Source organism: Phyllobates terribilis, unplaced genomic scaffold, assembly GCF_046119375.1.
Source record: "Phyllobates terribilis strain yellow unplaced genomic scaffold, ASM4611937v1 Scaffold_167__1_contigs__length_4167997, whole genome shotgun sequence".
NCBI lineage: Eukaryota > Metazoa > Chordata > Amphibia > Anura > Dendrobatidae > Phyllobates > Phyllobates terribilis.
The window spans coordinates 3,214,522-3,237,526 of NW_027362927.1; the positions used below are offsets into that span (position 1 = coordinate 3,214,522).

A 23,005-nucleotide genomic window follows, 5' to 3' on the forward strand; every position below is an offset into this window, starting at 1 on the left:
CGGGTCCACACTACCCTGGCTGTGGGTATGGCTGGCAGTCACAGGTGGGACTCCTGCAGCAGGGGCCTTGGCTGGCCGCCCCATCACCAGGGCTCTGCTGTTGGTCAGGCTCTGCAGCACCTTGCAACAGTTCAGTAATCATTTGGTGCCTGGTTTGCCTGTGGGGTCAATCTGTCTCAGCTCACAGAGGGCAGTAAAAACGTCCTTGGACTGCTGGTGATACCAGGGCTCTCCATGTGTAGCCATTGTTGCCAAATAAAAGATAGGACAGAAAAACAAGAGAAGGGAAGGGGATGCAACAGCTACACATATAGTAATGTAGAAGAAAAGAGGAGAACAAATGAGTATTGCGGCAGTAAAAGCATCATTTTATTAAATACAAATTACATGATAAAATATACCAATAACTTCATATAAATAGGATGGGAGCTATACACTGTGTGCCGAATTATTAGGCAAATTAGTATTTCGATCACATATTTTTTATACATGTTGTCCTACTCCAAGCTGCAGAGGCTTGAGAGCCAACTAGCAATTAAGTAAATCTGGTGATGTGCATCTCTGTAATGATGAGCGGTGTTGACTAATGACATCAACACCCTATATGATGTGTTCTTAATTATTAGGCAACTTCCTTTCCTTTGGCAAAATGGGTCAGAAGAGAGATTTGACGGGCTCTGAAAAGTCCAAAATTGTGAGATGTCTGCAGAGGGATGCAGCAGTCTTGAAATTTCCAAACTTTTGAAACGTGATCACAGAACAATCAAGCGTTTCATGGCAAATAGCCAACAGGGTCGCAAGAAGCGTGTTGGACGAAAAAGGCGCAAAATAACTGCCCATGAATTGAGGAAAATCAAGCGTGAAACGGCCAAGATGCCATTCGCCACCAGTTTTGCCATATTTTAGAGCTGCAACGTTACTGGAGTATCAAAAAGCACAAGGTGTGCGATACTCAGGGACATGGCCACTGTAAGGAAGGCTGAAAAACGACCACTTTTGAACAAGAAACATAAGATAAAATGTGAAGAATGGGCCAAGAAATATCTTAAGACTGATCTTTCAAAGGTTTTATGGACTGATGAAATGAGAGTGACTCTTGATGGGCCAGATGGATGGGCCAGAGGCTGGATCAGTAAAGGGCAGAGAGCTCCACTCCAGTGGAGTACTGGTATGGGCTGGTATCATCAAAGGTGAACTTGTGGGAACTTTTCGGGTTGAGGATGGAGTGAAGCTCAACTCCCAGACCTACTGCTAGTTTCTGGAAGACAACTTCTTCAAGCAGTGGTACAGGAAGAAGTCGGTATCGTTCAAGAAAAACATGATTTTCATGCAGGACATTGCTCCATCACATGCATCCGACTACTCCACGGCGTGGCTGGCCAGTAAAGGTCTAAAAGAAGAAAAAATAATGACGGCCCCCTTGTTCACCTGATCTGAACCCCATAGAGAACCTGTGGTCCATCATAAAATGTGAGATGTACAGGGAGGGAAAACAGTACACCTCTCAGAACAGTGTCTGGGAGGCTGTGGTGGCTGCTGCACACAATGTTGATCGAAAACAGATCAAGCAACTGGCAGAATCTATGGATGGAGGCTGCTGAGTGTCATCATATAAAGATGGCTATATTGATCACTAATTTTTTGGATTTTTGTTTTTGCATGTCAGAAATGTTTATTTCTAAATTTTGTGCACTGATATTGGTTTACCTGGTGAAAATAAACAAGTGAGATGGGATTATATTTGGTATTTATTAAGTTCCCTAATAATTCTGCACAGTAATAGTTACCTGCACAAACAGATATCCTCCTAAGATAGCCAAATCTAAAAAAAAAAACATTCCAACTTCCAAAAATATTAAGCTTGGATATTTATGAGTCTTTTGGGTTGATTGAGAACATAGTTGTTGATCAATAATAAAAATAATCCTCTAAAATACAACTTTCCTAATAATTCGGCACACAGTGTAAAATGCAGGGTTTCTAGCCCAGGGTTCCCCAACTCCAGTCCTCAAGGCCCACCAACAGGTCATGTTTTCAGGATTTCCTTAGTATTGCACAGGTGATAATTCCATCATCAGCACAGACAATAATTCCATCACCTGTGCAATACTAAGGAAATCCTGAAAACATGACCTGTTGGTGGGCCTTGAGGACTGGAGTTGGGGAACCCTGTTCTAGCCGACCAGGGACACACAACCTGAGGTTTCAGAGATGTGTGGCAATAATTATAAATCAGTGAGGTTGTTACTGATGCAGCATCACTGGCAGGAGAATTTCCTGAAGTTGGAAAGGTCCAAATGGACCAGGGCAAATGGAAGATTCCGTTCCTTATTCTACTACTCCCAGCGCTGCCACTCACCTAAATGGTTCAAAATGTAAAGCCCTCTGATCCAGAAGGATCCCTGGTGTGCAGGTGGTGGTTGAACAGACGTGCGTTTTGTCTGCCTTCTTCAAGGTACGCGTGTGCTAGAGTGCCACAAGGACATTCCTAATGTGCTCCCCTACATGAGCATGTGACCACAATACTAACCACCTATTGGGGGATTAGCGGCGCGTGGGTCCGGAGTCCCGCCCCCCCGCCGCGCGAGTCCCGGCCGTCATGCCCACCGCACGCGCGTCGGCGAATGCATCAATGACACATCGCAGGAGCGCACTGGCAGCATTGAGACAGCCGGGCCCGGGCACAAGGGAACGGAGCACCGCCACGCACGCGCACACCCCCTCCTCCGGACACGATCGGACGTCCCGGTGGGTTGACGGTATCCTTGTGGATCTTTGGAAGCAGATAGAATGTTGCTGTCTTAGGAAAACGTACAGTTAAAGCCTCAACAGTCCCTTTATCTATCGTACCCCGCTCACAGGCACGTGTCAAGATTCCCTAAAGAACAGCAGAGAAGGAGGCTGTCGGATTATAGGATAATTTAGAGTAAGTGTCTTCATCTTTGAGTTGACGCAACGCCTCTCTCTCGTACTTTTGATGAGGCCACAGAACGATGTTCCCTCCCTTGTCAGCTGGTTTTATGACGGTATTGCGGAGTGACTGTAGTTGGTATAACGCAGTCCGATGTGCATGCGACATATAGTAATGTCCCAGATAAAAAATATTAAAACACTGAGTCTGATTTCTTAAATCTTTGCACAGAATTCTCGCAAGAATCGTGCAAGTTTTTAGTGACAGGAATGATTGCTCAATCCAGCCACTGATGTTCTGTTATATCCCACCGCTTGCCACCAATTTGTCAGGAACTCCACATCGACGACACTGGGGAGATCACGCAATATTTCGCCGTTGCCGTCACGCTGTCAGTATTTCGTCCAGAATCGCGAGCACGCAATCCAGACTGCTCGCTACGTGGGTATTGGCGAGTGACCAGTGAGCATGACGTCACACCTCTGGGTTCCAAAACATGGAATACGTGTTTACGCCCTCCGTACGGTCACTATCAGCTTCACGATAGCCCAATTATTATTATTCTCTGCCACCACCGGCCGAGTTTGAAATATAATGCAGGCCTGGCCGGACGCCTGTATTTTGGTAGCATATATGGCTTCGGTGAAGGGAATGATTACAGGACAAAACAAACAGAACTAATAAATTTTATATTTAATCCAAAATGGAGGCAGTGTTTAGTAAAAATATATACAAGGATTGTAGGTTGTGATTTCCCGTTCTATATCCTGTCCTGAACCTTTCCTATATAATCAATAACTCAAGTTTGGGAAAATAATACAAATGTTTAATAGCAAGAAAAATAAGATAATAATAAGGCAATTCAATCAACAATTTCACAATAGAACCTTTCTTCAATGTCCTCTAATTAGAGAAAATACAAATACAATTATAAGTATACTTAGCAATGATCCTTCATGGCAGAGAGAGAGAGAGATAGTCTTGACTCTACTTCATTTATACTAAAAATTTCACATCCACACCCACATACAACCCCCGACTCCGCCCTTCTTCTCCGGTATCTTCTGTGGCAAATATCCAATCATCTTCAGGGTAGTATGAGCATTGTCATTGGCTGCATTGGTCAACACCTTCCTGCAGATGGCACTCTTGTACTTCTGGAAGAAAGTCCTTGTGTAGGACAGGTTCAACTCCATTTGGGCTGGCTCCAAGATGTTCATCAAAAGCATTGTGCACCAATATACATATCCATAGGCTGGAGACAGGATGTATACCTCAGGAGCAATGGTATGCAATTCAAGTCCAGAGGGGCAGTGTACATATGTAGATTACACTAGGTGACAAACAGGATCTGTATTCAAGTTCACCACAGAAGGTGTGTGTACCTGTATCATCCAAGAGGCTGGAGGGCCTATACTCATTCCATATGTAGATGCAACCTTTACTTTATCACTAAAACAAAGGACATCACACAAAGAACACTGGCCTTCTCGCCTAGCAGGTTCACAACCTTGTACCTAGTATCTCTTGATAGAGTCCTGGAAATATCCAGCACTCAAATTCAATACAGAGTTCAGTCATTCCTATGATATATATATATTGTACCTGTTGGCCTCCAACATGCCCCCATTTGTGTCTGAATGACACATAACTTTTAAGGAGCCACAAATCCAGAATCCTCTTCGCCACTGTCGTCACTGCATTCTTGGTCTTCTATCCTTTGGATTACGATATCGGAGAGAAGAAGACACAGGACAGGATGTTTGTGTCTAAACATACTCTAAACTTTATTACAAAACACAGGGCTAATATACACCCTGAAGGCAGGAAACGGATTTGCCATATATGGTTCGATTATACAGTTTAGCTGAACAAGCGAAAAAAGCTAGTTTCTGTATGCTTTAAAATATTTAATTAGACTTATCTGGTTAGCAAGGCCATTTTATCTTCTTGCAAGAACACATTATTGCTACAAGATGAAATATCTGGCCAGGGAGTACACTTAATCTTCTTAGCAAGGACACGCTATTGATACAAGAAGGAACATTTCAGCTTGCTGTTGTTTTTACCTAAAATAACTGTCAGACTTATATAGCATAGATGGGGCCTTTAAACTTGAGGGACTCCATCTTCTGCTATAACATTCCATCCTTTTGTTCCTTCAGTTATCAATACGAATCTCTATGTTTTCTTTTAGTACAACGCTGAATACACATTAGAAAAAGCTTAAAAACTAAATAAACCGCAAGACACATTAGCAAAACCTGTAAAATAGCTTGTACTATACCAGCCAACCACCCACCGATACCTTTAAACCAATTTGCGGGATTTAGAAAGGAAAATCTCTGTGTGGAATTATTGGCCCAAGTATCTGAACAGTTCACCCAAAAGTTTATCTCTTCCCATGAGACTGGAACAGCGAGAAAGGGTATGATAGTGGATGTCACAGGGGCATGTGTACATATCCAACAATTAGCAATGGTCTGGTTTTGCTCCTTTAGTCCATCGATTAGAGCAAGATAGTGTCTAATGAATCTATTGTCATCTCCATCTGTGGCGCTCAACCTAGTCCATGCACCTGTGGTTGTAAGGATGCAGGTAAGTATAAACAATGTCTTCATTCTTTGTCCGCTGGTTCTCCTAGTATCTTTTTGCAATGGGACGCATGGATCCAGGTCTCTTTTCCCTCTAGCTTAACGGCTGTACTTGTGGTCAGCAGAACTTGAAAGGGTCCGTCAAACCGTGGATCTAGGCTTTTCCTCACGTGTCTTTTTATAACCACCCAGTCTCCAGGTTGCAGCGTATGGCTGCTAGAGTCTTGATCTGGATCTGGAAGAGAACTGAAGACATTATCATGTACTTGCTTAATCTTTTTGTGTAAAGCCCTTACATAGGAACTTAGCACATGGTTGTTCATTTCTAATGCTTACGGATAGAAACACCCTAGGCTGGGTACGTTGCCAAACCATATCTCATATGGAGAGAGTCCAGTCTTTTTATTAGGCGTGTATCTTACTGAAAACAGAGCAAGCGGTAAACAGTCCGGCCATGGTTTTCCTGTCTCAGCCATGGCTTTCTGAATTTTTAATTTCAATGTCCCATTCAGTCTTTCCACTTTTCCACTACTTTGTGGGTGATATGGGGTGTGGAATGCTTGTTGAATTCCTAGAGCTGACATGACTTCATTCATTATTTCACCTGTGAAGTGTATACCTCTGTCACTCTCAATTACCTCTGGTACCCCATACCTGCAGACCACCTCCGCAAGCAGTTTCTTTGCGGTTGCCGCAGCCGTGGCTTTGGCAATCGGGAAAGCCTCTGGCCATCCTGAGAACAAATCAATACAGACCAACACATATTCCCATGATCCTGACTTTGGCAGCTGAATATAATCAATTTGCAGTCTCTGGAATGGATAGAGGGGCCGGGGGGGGTGTTTGGGTGGTGTTTTAACTACTCTACCCTGATTATGTGTAGCACATATCATGCACCCTTGTACCAGGTTTTCAATACAGGTGGAGAATCCTGGTGCCACCCAATGTTTCTGCATCACACTCATCACACCCGTTTTAGATTGGTGTGTCGGCCCATGTAGTATCTGGGCAGCTGCTGGGTACAGTGCCCTTGGAAGGCATCGTCGTGTCTCTTTCCCCCATACCCCATTTGCTTCATTCAGGCATGCTCCTTCCTTTAACCACTTATCAACCTCCTCCTTTTGAGCCTGAGCCTGCATTTGGGATAAGATGTCCTCCGACACAAAGGGGTTTTTAGGGGCACTTAACTGACGTACTGTTGACCCTTGTTGCGGCTTACAGGCTGCTGTTTTTGCCGCTGCATCTGCCATTGCGTTACCTCTGCTTACCTGGTCGGTGTGTCTGGTATGTGCTCTTACCTTTATGACAGCTACTTGTTTGGGTAGTTGTAGCGCATCAATTAACTGCTGGACCGCATCAGCATTCTTAATGGGGTGTCCTGCTGCCGTCAGGAAACCTCTTGACTTCCATATTGGACCAAAATCATGCGATATACCGAATGCGTACCTAGAATCTGTGTAAATGTTAACAATACTACCTTCCGCTAGTTTACAGGCCTCGGTTAGGGCCCTAAGTTCAGCTTCTTGAGCCGACTGGTGTGGGAGCATTGGTTCTGCCTTGATTACTGCATTGAGGGAGACAACTGCATATCCAGTATGGAAAGTACCTGAATCGTCCTGGTGACGGGATCCATCTACAAAAAATTCAAAATCTGCATTTTGTAATTCATGTTCAAATACAGTAGGTAAACCTGCCGTTTCTTGTGCCATCATTTGTACACAGTCATGAGGAACTTCCTCTCTTGGATCTTCCTTAAAAAGCACAGTACCTGACTCCTCCTTTAGATCCGAGAGAGGTAACAAAGTTGCTGGATTCAGGGTAGTACACCTCTGTAAAGAAACATTGGGAGGCATTAACAGTGCACATTGTAACCTGAGATGACGTGCTGCTGAGAGGTGAGCGGGTTGCACTTGATTCAATATAGTGTAGACATCATGAGGTGTTAGCACGGTGAGCGGATGATCTAGAACAATGTCTGCGGATTTATGGAGTAATAGTCCAACAGCATGCAGAGCACGTACACAGGATGGTGCACCTCTGGCTACCGCATCTAATCTGCCACTAAAGTAGGCAACAGGTCTCTGATTATCACCGTGTGTTTGAGTTAAAACTCCTGCTGCATGTCCAGCTTGCTCATGAAGGTACAGAGTAAATGGGAGCTCATAATTAGGGGTACCCAAAGCTGGAGCGGCCAAAATACGTTTTTTGAGAGAATAAAAACAGTCTATTGCCTCTGATGTTAGTACAAAAGGTGTTGGAGTAAGACAGTCATAAAGGGGCTGCATTAAAACAGAGACGGCATGAATCCACTGTCTGCAATAGGAAACAAGTCCAAGAAAAGTTCTGAGGGCTGCAACATTAATGGGGACGGTGAATGCCTGTACTGCTTGTTTACGTGCATTTGTTAAATGACGAGCTCCTGGTGTAATGCAATGTCCCAAAAAGGTGACTTAAGATTTACAAAACTGAAGCTTATCTTTCGATGCCTTGCAGCCAGCGCGATAGAGAAACAACATAAGCGATATAGTTGCACTATGACATTGTTTCCTGGAGGGGGCACAAATGAGCAGGTCATCGACATATTCCAAAACAACGATATGTGGTTCTGACCATCCCTCCAGTATTTCCTGCAGACTTGCAGTGTACATTGTGGGTGAATTCTGGGCACCCTGTGGCAACACTGTCCATGTATATTGACTACCCTGGAATGTGAAAGCATACAAGTACTGGCAGTCAGGATGTAATGGTACACTGAAAAATGCATTTGCCAAATCGACCACTGAAAAGCAAAGAGAGTTAGAAGGTATCTGTGACAGAAGAGTATGCGGGTTGGGCACAACTGGTGTTAGAAGTTCTGTGGCTTTGTTAACCAACCGGAGGTCATGGACCATTCTATATGCGGCTGGTTGTCCTGGCACGCTCTTTTTCTTTACTGGGAACAGGGGAGTGTTGCAAGGGGACTGGGTTTTGACTAGGACTCCTCTCTGTAGTCATTTTTGGACTTGCTGGGCTATGGCATTCTCCTGAGCCGAGCTAAGGGGATACTGCCTCTGTTGAGGTAAGATTGCTCCTGATTTTAATTTCACCATTACTGGTTGAACTCTTAACCTACCAACATCTGTTTTGTCTGAGGCCCAAAAATCATGTGGCACAGCCTGCTCTAATATCAGGGGAAACTCATTTGTCTCTTCTATGCTGGCAATATCTAGTGACATCATTTTGCAAAGGGTACTTGGTTTTAAACCTGGGGTCATGGTGACAGTGCCATCGGGATGATACTCAATATGTGCTTGTAATTGGGACAACACATCATTTCCCAAAAGATTACATTGGCCTTGGGGCGATACCATGAGCTGGCTATGTACAGTAGCTCCTTGAATTTGCAGGCAAATTTTTTAGTGACAGGGAGCAGGACAGATGGGGAATTGAAGGGGGTGGCAATGACATGATGTGAAAAATCAGTGTCAGTATATGGCCAATCACCTTGCGTAATTACTGAATTGTCGGCCCCCGTATCTACTTGGAAATCGATTTCATGTCCCCCTGGTAGGTTCACCTGCACTATACAACTGGGAGTTGGGGGTAAGGAGATGAGAGGGTTCATGTGCAAGCTACCCTCATCCTATGGGGGCGTTGTTTGGTCGGCTGGAGGACCCGTACTCTGAGCATTTGGATACGGGTTGGTCCTACAGTTCTTTCTAAAATGTCCTGGCTTTTTACATCCGTAACACAGTTTCTGTCCTCCTCCTTCAGTCCGTCCTCTGCCTCTGTTGTTTCTGGGGGTCGTCTCTACTATATGTACTCTGGCAGCTCTTTTTGCCTGCGCTATGTCATGCTGTGCCCCCTGAGCTATTCTAGCTAAATCTTCTGCCTTCACTGATCTCCAGTCCGGTCTACTTGCTTTTACCTTCTCTGCAATCTCTTTCTTTAGTCCATTCATGAAAGCACTTGCTAATACCCTCTCACTAGTCTTATTCCCGGGGTTGAACCCCATTTCTGACCAGGTTTTCTTTAGTGCATAGAAATAATCCTTAGGATCTTCCTCTTTCCCTTGCACTCTATCTTCTAGTGTAACTTGCTTTTCTGCTTGACTGTCTTGACATGCTTTTACCAACACTGCTGCGAATTGGACTCCAGCTGCTGCATTATTAGATTCTGCATCTACGGGTCCGGTCCTATTGGCATATTGTTTTTTTGTCTCATCTATCAACCTATCATAGCGGGCTTCATCTGCCAATTTTCCCTTAATTACCCCCTGCAGATCTATTCTAGTGGCATGGTACGTATCCTGTATGGTGGTGATCATTCTAGCGAAACGCATAGGGGACTGGGATGGGTCTGGCAGCTGGGAGATCAGTGCCAACTGCTCTGAAGGACTCCATGGTCTATACATTAACATTGTATGAGCTTCCTGACCTGGAACCACTGCATCCCCCCCCTGCTGCTGCTGCTCCCGCTGCTCCTGGCACAACTACCGTTCTCATTGGGAATTGTCTAGCTGGGTGGGGTCTCGGTCCTCCACATGCCACACAGATGTCTACTGTCAAGGGGTTCTGCTGTCCACATCTGGGGCAAACCCAACATTTAGGTTCCTGGGAATTCTGATACTGGGGTGGGGGTGACGTCGGGAGCGGACAGGGAGGAAAATCTGTCATTCCGGTTTTTGTCAGTCTGTAACGTCCGTCTCCTAATTCTTCAATCTTTCCTTCAAAATAAGCGCATGCATTCATCCATACATCCACTGTTCCTAACAGACCCTTATCTTTCAGCCATCCATGATAGGAGTTAAAGAAGGATTTCCATTTCTCTCCATTCATCTCTCCATTCTCATTCATTCCCGCTTTACACAATATTTTGTCAATTCCAATCAGTGCCTGTTTCCCTTCTCTGCGTACCACTAAGTCTTTGGCTATAATGCCTTCCTTGGCATTTTGGTTCCCCATTTTTTTCGGTTCTCCTCACCTAGAAGAGACTCCTCAGTCACTTAGACAATGGTCACTTAGACAATGGGCCACAAAGGTTTCTGAACCATTCCACTACTAGGCTCTCTAGGACTTATACGCCAGCCAGAAAAACAGACCAAAAACATCAATCCCGGGACACATCCACAACACAATCATTGGATCCATACTTTCATTCTTAAATTCTCCAAAGGATAGAAGGCAGGACTGTCAATTTATCTGAGGGATTTTACTGGTTCAAAGGGACCTGAGCCAGACAACAATCTGTTTAATTTAGCTGGGGAGCCGACTGCTCGGGGGTGAGGGAGTCTCTTCTATGCAGTGATATAATTAGGTAGAATATAACAGTTATTCTTACCTCAGCACTGTATATATCACCAACAGAGAGCTTCACTCGTCCCACGTCTCGGACCGGTCGAGCACCCCTGGGTAGATTAACTCAAGGTCCCTGTTCGAAGCGCCAGCTGTCGTCACTGCATTCTTGGTCTTCTATCCTTTGGATTACGATATCGGAGAGAAGAAGACACAGGACAGGATGTTTGTGTCTAAACATACTCTAAACTTTATTACAAAACACAGGGCTAATATACACCCTGAAGGCAGGAAACGGATTTGCCATATATGGTTCGATTATACAGTTTAGCTGAACAAGCGAAAAAAGCTAGTTTCTGTATGCTTTAAAATATTTAATTAGACTTATCTGGTTAGCAAGGCCATTTTATCTTCTTGCAAGAACACATTATTGCTACAAGATGAAATATCTGGCCAGGGAGTACACTTTATCTTCTTAGCAAGGACACGCTATTGATACAAGAAGGAACATTTCAGCTTGCTGTTGTTTTTACCTAAAATAACTGTCAGACTTATATAGCATAGATGGGGCCTTTAAACTTGAGAGACTCCATCTTCTGCTATAACACCACCATAGTTGATTCTTCTTCTTAGGGCAAGGAGTCTTCTAACACATTCACTCATCATTTGCCAACATTTACTCCAAAAAAAAAAAAAATTAACTTTTCAATAGCTTGATTTCTAATAGGACATTGAAGGAGGCATATAAAGAAAATACACATCAAATTATACATATGATCGTCACATCACACAAAAAATCATTTAGATCAACCAACAAACAATAACATAATTTGTGATAGAATATCCATGTTTACTAGGCTTTTTCTATAGGTTTCGCTTTGGAATCAAACAATCTTTCTTACTGTGCCCTCTTCTGCCGCAGTTCTCACATATTACAATTTCTTCTAATTCAATGGGAATTTGTACATTTGTGTCACATGATGCAATTTTGACACTGGCTTGTTCTTTTATAGTTAAACTCTGTACCTTTTTATATAGGTAACGGGTTACACAGCACATGTATACTTGAAAAAGCGATAAAATTACAGAAACAACAAGTAATATGACAATTGGGTGGATTAAATAATTCAGTATGCCATTTGCCGCATTTGAATGACCAAATATTACCTCCCACCAATAACCCTTGGCATTATTTTCTAACAGATGGGTAACTTCCTTTAGTTCATTTTGGTCATGATGCAATAGAATTGTGGCATTTGCCTTTTCTTGATTAAGCTTCATCAATAAATATTCATCCTTATTGAATTTTACCAACCATTCTCCAAGTTCTTTTCCCATTCCTAGGCTTAAGGCTTGCAAATTAACTGGAGTGTGATATTTCAGATCAACTGACAGATTAGCAATAGTAGGAATTGCGTAAACCCAGTTGGGTGTCTTGATTTCTGTAACCCCACTAAGAGTGCACCATGCTCCCCTGGTTACAGATGTCATTACAGAACAATGTTGTGTTGTTATAGATACATTGGTGGTATTTAGGAGGAAGAAACAAACTCTTTTATGCCCTAGATAGAAGATTGGTGCTTTGTCTTTTGAGATTGATTCCTCATCTAGAATACACGTGGATGAATTACTCCAGCATTTGTCTTCAACCAACCTAAACTGTCCTGGCGTACATAGAATATTATGATTCCTTTGTATGCAAAGTGAAATGTCAACCTGTTTCCATCTTCCATTTTTCCTAATCACTTGAGGATGTTCTAATCTCGGGTGTAGTAATGTAGAATCTCCAGTTAAAATACCAATTGAACTAACTCTATGCATGAGCTCTAAAGGTGACTTAGTATATGGAATAAATTAAGCATAGCATTTCTCAAAGTCATAGTTGCTGCACCCAACCCACGTGTTCACCCACCATTTAGAATGTGTAAAGCTCATGAGTTCAGGTAACACAGTAATGGCTTGAGACAACTATTTAAATGGCTATTGTCCATCATAAATGGACTGTACCGCTAACTTGATGTTAGTTGATAAGCCATTTGTCCTTGTGAACAGACTAGAGCCCAAGACATATTTCTACCTCTAGTCAGTGTATCTTCCATTAATTCTTTAAAGTGTTGGATAAAATCTTTCGCGAACCTGATATAAGTGTTTACATGATCTTGTTGTAAATTGTTAATTATATCATTGATTTTTCTTTGTACTTCAAAACCTTTCTTGCTATTGGTTGCTATATCTACAAGTTTTGTCCTTAAACTACTGATATCAGCTTCGTTAATTACACCCATACCTGTTCCTCATCCTCCCAACAGTGTGCTGAAAGTATCCCTTTGCCCTCTGTCATTCCTCGAATTAAATAGTTTATGATGGTGTTTTATCCGATTTTCTGCATTTTTAGTAGTAAACCACCGATATAGTGCACATACATGATTTAGCGTACATCCTGCACAAATTGGATAGTAGGTCTTTATCAACCATAGAGAGATATTAACTCGCCAAGTAACAAATGCATATTGAACGTCACTAGCAATGGTTTTAGTAGAATCTAGGTTGACCTGTAAAGGGTGGCCTTCTTCTAAGTACATTGTCCGTTGATTGCTGTCAGATTCATTGGACACGCATGGTTTGATATGATCTGGAGCGGCATCAATAATGTGCATCTCACCTATTTCTATTTCTGGTGTTCCACATGCCCAATAACCAACCATTTCCCTATAGGATTTATATGGTTTAGATAGGGAACCAATTATATAATTTTGCCCTTGCTGAACTGACATCTCAACCTCTGTGGAATCTCCAATGCACGCCTTACGATATGTTAAGGTGATCCTTTTTGGCCTGAACATTGGGTGTATATTATTATGCCAATATATTCCACATACAAACAAATATTCTCCTTCTTTTAAGTTGTCACTAAAGGACCCATAATCTATCCCCTTTTGCTCATTTTTGTTGGGTAACTTAGACTCCTCCCCCAACCAGTACCCAGTTTCATTTACATATACTGTAGCCATCATAAATGGTTGCAGTGATCTTGGATCTATATTTTGTACACCTTCCATATATGTTAACCTCTGGGTACTAGAACTGTGATTGACTCTCCCAAATGAAAAGACAACACTATACTGATTGCTGGGACCCTGATAATATCTCCCAGTTACCCTTTTACCCTCTGGTATCAGTCTCACTGTCCTACTTTTAACACCATTATTTTTATAGTTAGAATCTGCATCAATGTTTATGTCTGGGTGTGTAAATATTACGTTCCCATATTTCTCGTTAGGTAATATACCCTGATCGATATCTCCAGAGTGATCAATGTGAGTTGATTCCATAGCATTGATGATCCCAATTGACAACAAAACTGCTGCAATTCTAATATCCAGAATCCAGAAATTTCCATTTTTTAATTCACGCTTCATTTAGGATCCTGGAAAACAAGAACAAGAGCGGCATCAAATTCTTATCAGTTATATCCGTTTACACTGATCTGCATGAACCCACTTTTCTATATCCCTTCTCTTCATGCATTTGACGCTTTTCTTCTCTACTCGTTTAACTTTTACCACTTGTTCACTCAGCGTCACAGTTACCACATAAGGTCCTGTCCAATTTGCATCCCATGAAGATTTGGGTACAAAATTCTTTACCATCACCCTGTCACCTAGTTGTAATTTTATTGGTGGCTTGCCTGGTTCTTCCTTTGCCTTTGGAGCCATATTGGCAGCTGCAAAATTTAAATATTTTTGCACTTGGTCCTGTAACTGAATCAGGAATTTTTCCTTCTCTGCACTTTCTCTCATGGGAGTACTAAGTTTGGGATCCGCAGGATGGCAAAGGTTCATTACTCTACCAGTCATTAATTGATATGGGGTGATTGCAGTGCTCTTTGCATCCGTGCCCCGTATTGCCAGTAGAATTGCAGGCAGGTGACTGTCACGCTGTCTCTGTGTACTGGAGGTAGGGGGCCTAAGCTGACCCTAAGCTGGGGCCCTGACTAATCCCTCTACCTGGAGGTACTGTTAAAGGTACAGAGGTCCAGGCCCCCAGCGTAACCCCTACCTCCTGAGGATCCCTGCACCTAAGTAATCTAGTCCTGAGAAGGACCCCGATCACAACAAAAGGGGGCAGGTAATAATATGCCAACACTCAGTACTTAGACGAACGAGACAGTACAAGGGTAAAACCAAAACCACCTTGCATACAAAAACTACACAACCACAACAGAGGGAACACCAACGGGAAAGGAGATAAATGATAAAGCGAGGAAGGGAAAAACCACTCCAAATACACTTAGCTCTGAAACTCCAAATACCACGATAAGCTCTGTTAGTCTGCATGAAATGCTTTCACCGACAACTTCCCTAACAGATCAGCAGACATATGAAGGAATCTCACTACTGCAGCATTGATTGCAGCTGGGCGAGGCTGGACCTTGTCTAGCACAGAGAGAGAGAGTTAACTCCCTCACTGCCGAAAAGCACAAAACACCAAAAACTCAGCTGCGAGAAGTCAGGCTGTGCAATCGTGACGATCTTCGTGGCGACACAACCATGACAGTAACACAGCCAACTATTTCCGGATTGCAACACCATTTTCTTTAATCTCTCTTTTAAAGTCCGATTCATTCTTTCTACCATCCCAGATGATTGCGGATGATATGAGACATGAAACTTCTGTTCTACATTCAACATTTCACACATATTAGTCATGATTTTGCCGGTGAAATGTGTACCTCTGTCTGATTCAATGACTTTTGGGAATCCCCATCTTGAGAAAACTTCCCTCTATAATGCAGTTGCTGTTGCGGTAGCAGTGTCCTTCCTTATGGGCAAAGCTTCCACCCATTTGGAAAAAACATCAACTATCACTAGCAGGTACCGATAACCTCCTGGAGCACTTGGCAAGGGACCAACAAAGTCAATTTGTAATCTCTCCCATGGCCCCTCAGCCAAAGGCACCCTGGAAAGCACAGGTTTTTGTCCCCTTGGCCTACGGTTCATTTGGGCACAGATTAAACATTCTTGGATAAATTTCTGTAATACTAGTTTTCATGTTCTCCCACCAGTACTTGGTTTGAATAAACTTTAAAGTGTTGTCAACCCCCATGTGTCCTGTCAATCTATGGTTTTCTTTAGCAATATCCTTTTGGTACTGAGATGGCACTACAAATTTAGGGCCTTCTGAAGTCTCTCTCAGCAATAGCTCATCTTGCAGGATATATTTTTGGGGCTTATCTGATGATTTTTCCTTAATTTTGCATTTTATTTGATTTAAAACTGGGTCTTTATCCTGCTCTGCTGCCAAACAAGATGTAGGTGTTTTAACAACAGGTAAACACTCTAATTCAACCTCATCTTTGTCCTTGTCCTCAAAATCTTGTTCTTCCCAGGCTTGCTTTCCCTCTACATCATAGGAAGTCCACTTTTCTCCTATCATTGCTACCTCTTTGGCTAATTCATCTACCTTGTTATTACCAACTGTAATTTCGTCACTGCCCTTTTGATGTGCCTTCACCTTTATTATTGCCACTCTTCGTGGTTCTGCACTAGTCCTTTCCCAAATGTTTTTCAAAACTGAACCATGTACTAGTGTCTTACCTGATGCATCACTGAATCCTCTTGTGTGCCATAAAGGCATGTACTCAGTAAGTGATCTTGTGACATATGCACTATCAGAGAAAATTGTGATAGGCCCTGTACTGAAATGCAAAATTGCTTCCCTCACAGCTTCCAGTTCAGCTCTTTGCGCTGAGAATTTCCTTGGGCATTTAATGAGAATTTGTTAATTTGCTTGAGGACACCACAGGGCATAACCTGTGTAAAATTGTCCCTCTTCCCAATACCTTGTTCCATCCACCCAAATTTTTAGATCTTCTTTTCCTGTCATTAACCTAAACACTTCCTGTGTCTTGGTCATGTGTAACTCCCCGCAGTCATGTTTTTCCCCTTTGTATTGCATCAACTGTGGCAGGATGTAGTTAGTATCGTGAGTCACTGTGATGTTCCTAGGTGTTAAATGTACAAGCCATCTTGCTACCCTTTGAGAAGATACACCACTGAGTGTTCGCTCCAAGAGCATTTTGATAGGAGTGTGGGGTGTTTGGAGTATGATTTTAGAAAATCCTACTATGTACTCTGTGGATAGTATTGCCCAATGCACTGCCAACAGATTCCTAACACAATCATCAAATCCTATTTCCACAGGACTTAACAACCTTGATAGGTATCCGACTGGGACCCATTTTCCTTGCCTCTCCTGCAGCAATACAGCCGTAATTGCTATCACAGAGGCATGAACCTGTAATGCAAAAGGTAGATCTGGGTTTGGATTGCTCAGAGCAGGTGCTTGAGTGAGGCTGATTTTAAACCTGACAAAAGCTCCTTCATGCTCTTCCATCCATTCCAGTGGGTCAGCTTCTCCCTGATCACCTTTTAGGAGTTCATAGAGGGGTTTTGCTTTCTCAGCAAATCCCTCTATGACATCTCTGGAAAATCCGACAAGTCCCAAGAACTGTCTCATTCCTGTTTTTGTGTTTGGCCTAGGCAACTTCCTAATAGTTTCACATTTGTTGGGGTCAGGAATTCTCCCCCCTTTTGAAACTATTACTCCCAAAAATGACACAGAATCTCTCATCAGCTGGGCTTTGTTAGGATTAAGTTTGAGGCCTGCCTTCTCAAGGAGTGTTAACAGCTCATTCAACAATGTGTAGTGCTGATCTTTTGTGTCAGTTTGGAGCAGAACGTCATCTACATACTGTACAATGCAATCAGGTTCTGAAAAAGATGACAAAATTTCAACCATGCACTTATGAAAGTAAGTAGAACTGGACCTGAATCTTTGTGGTAACCGACAAAATGTTAACTGTTTCCCTTGAAATGTAAATGCAAATTTGTATTGACAGTCAGGGTGTAAAGGAATGGAGAAATATCCATTTGAGATGTCTATTGATTAATACACAGTGGAGGAGGGTTTGAGTGCTGTCATCATGTCAGGCATTTTGGCAACCACATTAGTGACAGGAGGGGTACACTTATTTAAAGCTCTGTAGTCCAATGTCGGACGCCAACCATTTGGTTTCTTAACTGGCCATAGGGGTGCATTATTAGTGGATTGGCATTCCCTGATGACATTTTGAATCAGCAAATCATCCAGTATTCTCTTAATGTAGGGGACTGACTCTGGTGGTATTTTATACTGTCTTTGGGGTGGGGGATCAGGACCCTCTACCATTACTACCATGTTGGACACCTTGCCACATTGGGTTTTTGAATTTGCCCACACATTGTTATGTTGCCACAAGATGTCGGCCAATATTTCATCATCTGTTCTCAATATCATGGCTGGATCTAAAGATTGAGCACCTTTGATGGAATCAATACCATAATTGTCAGTTACCATTTTTAAATAGCCTTTATACCGTGATCCTCTCCACAACATCCAGTTGCATAAATCAAGAATAAGTCCATATTCCTTCATAATATCTGACCCAATAATGGTACCTTCATGTGTTGGTGAAAGATATAAGCCATACTCAACACATAGATTTCCCAGGTTTATTGTCACTGGTAAAGATTGTTCTGAAGATACTAACTGTCCTCCAAATCCTCTCAGAAAAATGTGTTTACCACCAGGGTCTTTAATCAAATCCAGATTAGTCAAACTGACAGCAGCCCCTGTATCCAGTAAAATGTTTGTACGATGGCCCCCTACCGTACCCTGAATAAGGGGTCTCCCGCCCTTGTCCCTGCTAAGCTGACTCACTAGGGACAACACTGGGGCGTGACATCCCTATTGTTTTACATAAGGATTTGTTGAAGGTGGGGTCTTTAATTCCTCTGGCTTTTCTGCCATTGCCTTCCCAATCTTCCTCAGTTCATCCAGAAGTGGGCCATATAATGTAACTTCAGGAAGACTATGCTCTCCATTCCTTGCAGTATTTGGTTCTTGTCTTTGCTTCCTATTATTAAAAGGTCTATTATTGATAACTCTTTTACTACTTCTACATTCTTTCATAGTGTGACCTGTGTAACCACATTTATAACATTTTCCAATAAATCTTACTTTGCCTTCATTTTTGACTACCTCTGATATCCTCTTTTGGGGCTTGTTGTCATGACTTGTATCCTGAATCCAATCCTTTAATATATTTACAAAGGCTTGATAGGAATTTGCGTTCCTCAAGGCAACCTTTGTTGGATAATCAACAAAGGTGCAGTTGTTAGCCATTGAATATAGAAAACGGCTATCATCAGGAGACATGTCAGGGCAGTTATAGGTAGAACGATATAATGTCAAACATTCACTGCAAAAAATAATAGGATCATCTCCTCTATTTAATTTTGCATTTTCTAAGGCATTAGTACCTCTCATATCTCGTCCCCCCATAACTCTCTTTAATTCCTCCACTCTGTCACTAGCATTTCCCCAATTACATTCAAGATCTGCAGATAATCCTTTGTGAGCTCCTACAGGGGGCTGCAGTTTTTCACAAAGTTGAGATGGGAGCCATACCCGAAGTAAGGCACATGCAGCTCTATTACCCAGACTGTATTGTGTCACTACTGCCTCTAACTTATTGGAAAGACTAATGGCTGAGGCACTTGTATCAAACTTCCCTAATATCTGGCATAGATTTGTCTTATCCTGTATGGAGAGTGTTGTGGATTGGACTAAATTACTGCTGTTACTAAGCAAATTGTCTCTCCTTTGTCTGCTCCCTCCTGACTCAGGAGTAAAGAGAGAGGAACTATGATCTGGGTTATACTCAGGGTTATCAGCCGTGCACACAGGCTGCTCCTCCCCTCTTTTCCAATCTCTTTCCTCCTGATCAGCAGACTTGCACATTTGATTACAATAACTATGGTTATTCACTCTAGTACATTCTTGTGATTTCAAGGACATAATGCAATGTTCTTTTAGCTCCAATTTTACATTAGCATCATACAACTGGTTCCTAAGTATTGTCATATCATCATTATACTTCGCTTCTTTTCCTTCTAGCAAAGCAATACGCTGTTCCCTAAGTTTACATCTCTCCTTATACTCCTCCAGCTTATCTTCTAATTCACAATTTTGGTAATTCATATTGTCTACCTCATCCCTTAGATCTTCACACTCACAATTATGATCTTCAGCACTAGCAATAGCCAGACTGACTTCCTGTTCAATTTTGTCCACTTCACCTCTTAATTGAGCTTTCTCTGAATACCAGTGCAATTCCTTTTGTTCTGCAATTCCTTTCATTTTCAACAACATACACAAAACATTTGCTAACTTCTCTTTCTTTGCTTTCTTTTTCGACAATTTACTTTTGTTATCATTCTGCCCTTCACATTGTTTCATAAGGTCATTAAACTGATGTGTCAATGCATCATCTGCACAAGTACTGAACTGAGCAGAGGCATATTTTTCAATAAATTTACTGACTATTTCCATGTTAATTACTTCCAACTATTTTCACAGAAGACAACAAAAATAAACAAATCAGCTTTCCAAACAAAAATTACAAATTAACGAAACACAATACAGAAACCAGTGAATATCACTTCACTAAAACAGGGACACAGATTGAATATAATCTTTTCCCTCAGGCAATCACTGCCACAGTCTTGTCTCATGCACTTGATCAACTACAGATCCAAGATCCAGGCCAAGAGTGATCTCCTATTGAAGCATAAGGCTACTTCCCCTTAACATGAGATTTAGACTTTTAACCTCTACCTCACTTTCTTCTCAGAGATGTCTGGTTTTACCCTTTAGATCTTATGAGAACTTCAATCAACAGGGTGCTACCCTAACTTTACCGGCAACAATTCAACAAACAATCCACTAAACAAATAAGACAAACAGGCCTGAACCTAGGAGACATTAAAATACATAAGCAGTTACATAAAATAAACAGGATAAAAAAAGATAACTTACTATACGATCGCTGAAACGATTCAATATAGGTGGAGGAGTGGCTCCTCAGTTTGATTTGAGCGTTATCGAACGAGACCCGTTGCTTATAATCCTTATACCCCCCTGGAAATGAGTGGTTATGTATTTTCCATGGGTTCTCTTATACCTAAGTGGAGATCTGTCTACACACCCCTTGTGGTGACATCATGTGGGCTGGTCTCCAGCCTGCACATTTTTATTAAAAATGCTAACGTCTGCGATAACTCATTGCTCGTTGATCGCAGAAGCTTGCAAACTATGCCATTTTTTCTGTTATGATTTTACCTGCATTTAGAGACCACACATTGCATAGCTGCAGTCTGTTATTCTGGTGTTTTCGCGCTACAGCTCCCTGATCTTGCTTACAATAATGAAAAATTATGTATACGTTTCTCGGCTGTCCCTGCCACTAAAAATATAGGTCCCATTATTGTCGGAAGTATGAAACTTACAATATTTCATACTTCGTTTTGGAAGTCGAAGTGTCTATAGATTTCTGTTTGAAGCTCGGGAAACAAGCTTTCCCAGTTACACGCAAATTATGGCAATCCTGCGTTTTAATCACCCCCTGCGTCATCCAGGTACAAGAGGCTCGCATTCTAAGTAGCTTGTAACACTTCTTGGCTGACAGCAGTTGGTTTAAGGCCTTACTCATGACTGTGTTAATTGGGGCTTTGTGCTAAGATTTTTATGGAGGCAGCTTTGTACTGACAAAAGGGAGAAATGGTCAATATCCATGTCAGGGAAATATGGAAGAATATTTTCCTGATACCAATATCTCCCTGACAAATAGCAATTGAACTTCTTGTGGCAATAATTAGTAAAACCTCTGAGATTTAAATATGGGACCAAGGAAGAGAAGGCGGCATTGTATGCTTATGATTTACTTTTATTCTTAGGTGATGCTCTGGGGTTTCTAGAGAGCACGATGGTGACTATCAATAGCTGACTTATTCCATCCATAGACCATACTAAGGACTAGGGGGCACTTATTACTGGTGGAAGAATGGCCATTCCGGCAAACAGGAAAGGGTTCTTTACAGTTAGAGCAGTCAGACTGTGGAAGGCTCTACCACAAGAGGTAGTAATGGCAAACACTAACAAATTTTAAAAAAGGGCTGGATAATTTCCTCAGTACATATAACATTGTGGGTTATAGATAATTTAGTGACAAAAAATGTATAATTGGTGGAGAAGGGTTGAACTTGATGGACCTAGGTTTTTTTTTTCAACCCATGTAACATCCCCATGTTTCTCTTTGGCGTCCTCCACCTCAGTACATTCAGAACTTATCTTTGAAAATCCACCAAAATGGGGATGGAAACCATAATGAAGAAAAAACTTTTCAAGGATCCATCTTAAACCCTTCAGCTGATAAAATGAACCCCATTGTAGCATTGGCGTCTCTGCCTCCTGCCGGGCAGAGACGGCGCTCCCCTCACTGTCGTGGTCCCGGTCCGGCGCCCTCCTGCTGCTGCTGTGGCGCGCACCGCGCGCAGCTTCCCGGGCACAGTACTTAGGGTGCGCGCGCGCTTCCTTCCTCTTAAAGGGGCCGGGCGCCATCCTAAAGAGTCCCCGGAGGACTTCCCCTTTATAAGGCACCTCCTCCAAAATGAAGGTGCCTGTGCAAGGTTGTTGTTTTGTGTGCTAACACTTTCTTCAGCCCTCAGGTCCCGCTGCGTCAGTCTTGCCTGCCAGTCTGTCTAACAATCCTGCCTGCCAGTCTATCAGCCGTGCCCGCCAGTCTGCTTATCTGGAGCACCTGCCAGTTACCTGCTGTGCCCGCCAGCCTGCCTACCTGGAGCACCTGCCAGTTACCTGACATGCCCTCCAATCTATCTACCTGGAGCACCTGCCAGTTACCTGCGTTGCCCGCCAGCTTGCCTGCCCCAAGCACCTGTCTGGCTATCTGCTGCACCCGCCTGCTTGCCTACCCGGAGCACCTGTCTGGCTATCAGCCATACCTGCCTGCTTATCTACCCGGATCACCCGCCAGCCTTCCTGCCGTGCTCATCCGCTGTACCGGTCAGCTCCTGTCATCTGACCCATGGAAGTCACCTGCTATCACACAAGGTCGGTCCTAGAGTGGCACCTGGTTCACCTGCCCGGTCCCTCCCTGGTTCACGGAGTCGACTAAGCCGCCGTGTGACTTGGGTCGGTCCGAGTAGGCACTTAGTTACGCCCCTCTGGTCCCTCCTTGCACCAAAGCACAGAGGTTCCACCACCCGGACCCGTAACACCCATGAATGAAAGTTCCTGAACAGAAAAAAAAAACACATTTCTCAAGT

At 42.8% G+C, this 23,005-nt stretch overlaps 2 protein-coding genes across 2 annotated transcripts in view; both read right to left on the bottom strand.

Annotated features, from left to right (window-relative positions):
- The window catches only part of LOC141207902 (uncharacterized), a 999,716-nt gene that overhangs the window by 948,927 nt on the left and 27,784 nt on the right, over positions 1-23,005 (bottom strand). The window lies entirely within an intron of this gene.
- On the bottom strand, positions 17,017-22,297 carry LOC141207921 (posterior protein-like). Its single transcript, XM_073664488.1, has one exon. It carries the CDS (start codon positions 20,211-20,213, stop codon positions 18,567-18,569), a length of 1,647 nt encoding a protein of 548 aa, XP_073520589.1. The 5' UTR covers positions 20,214-22,297; the 3' UTR covers positions 17,017-18,566.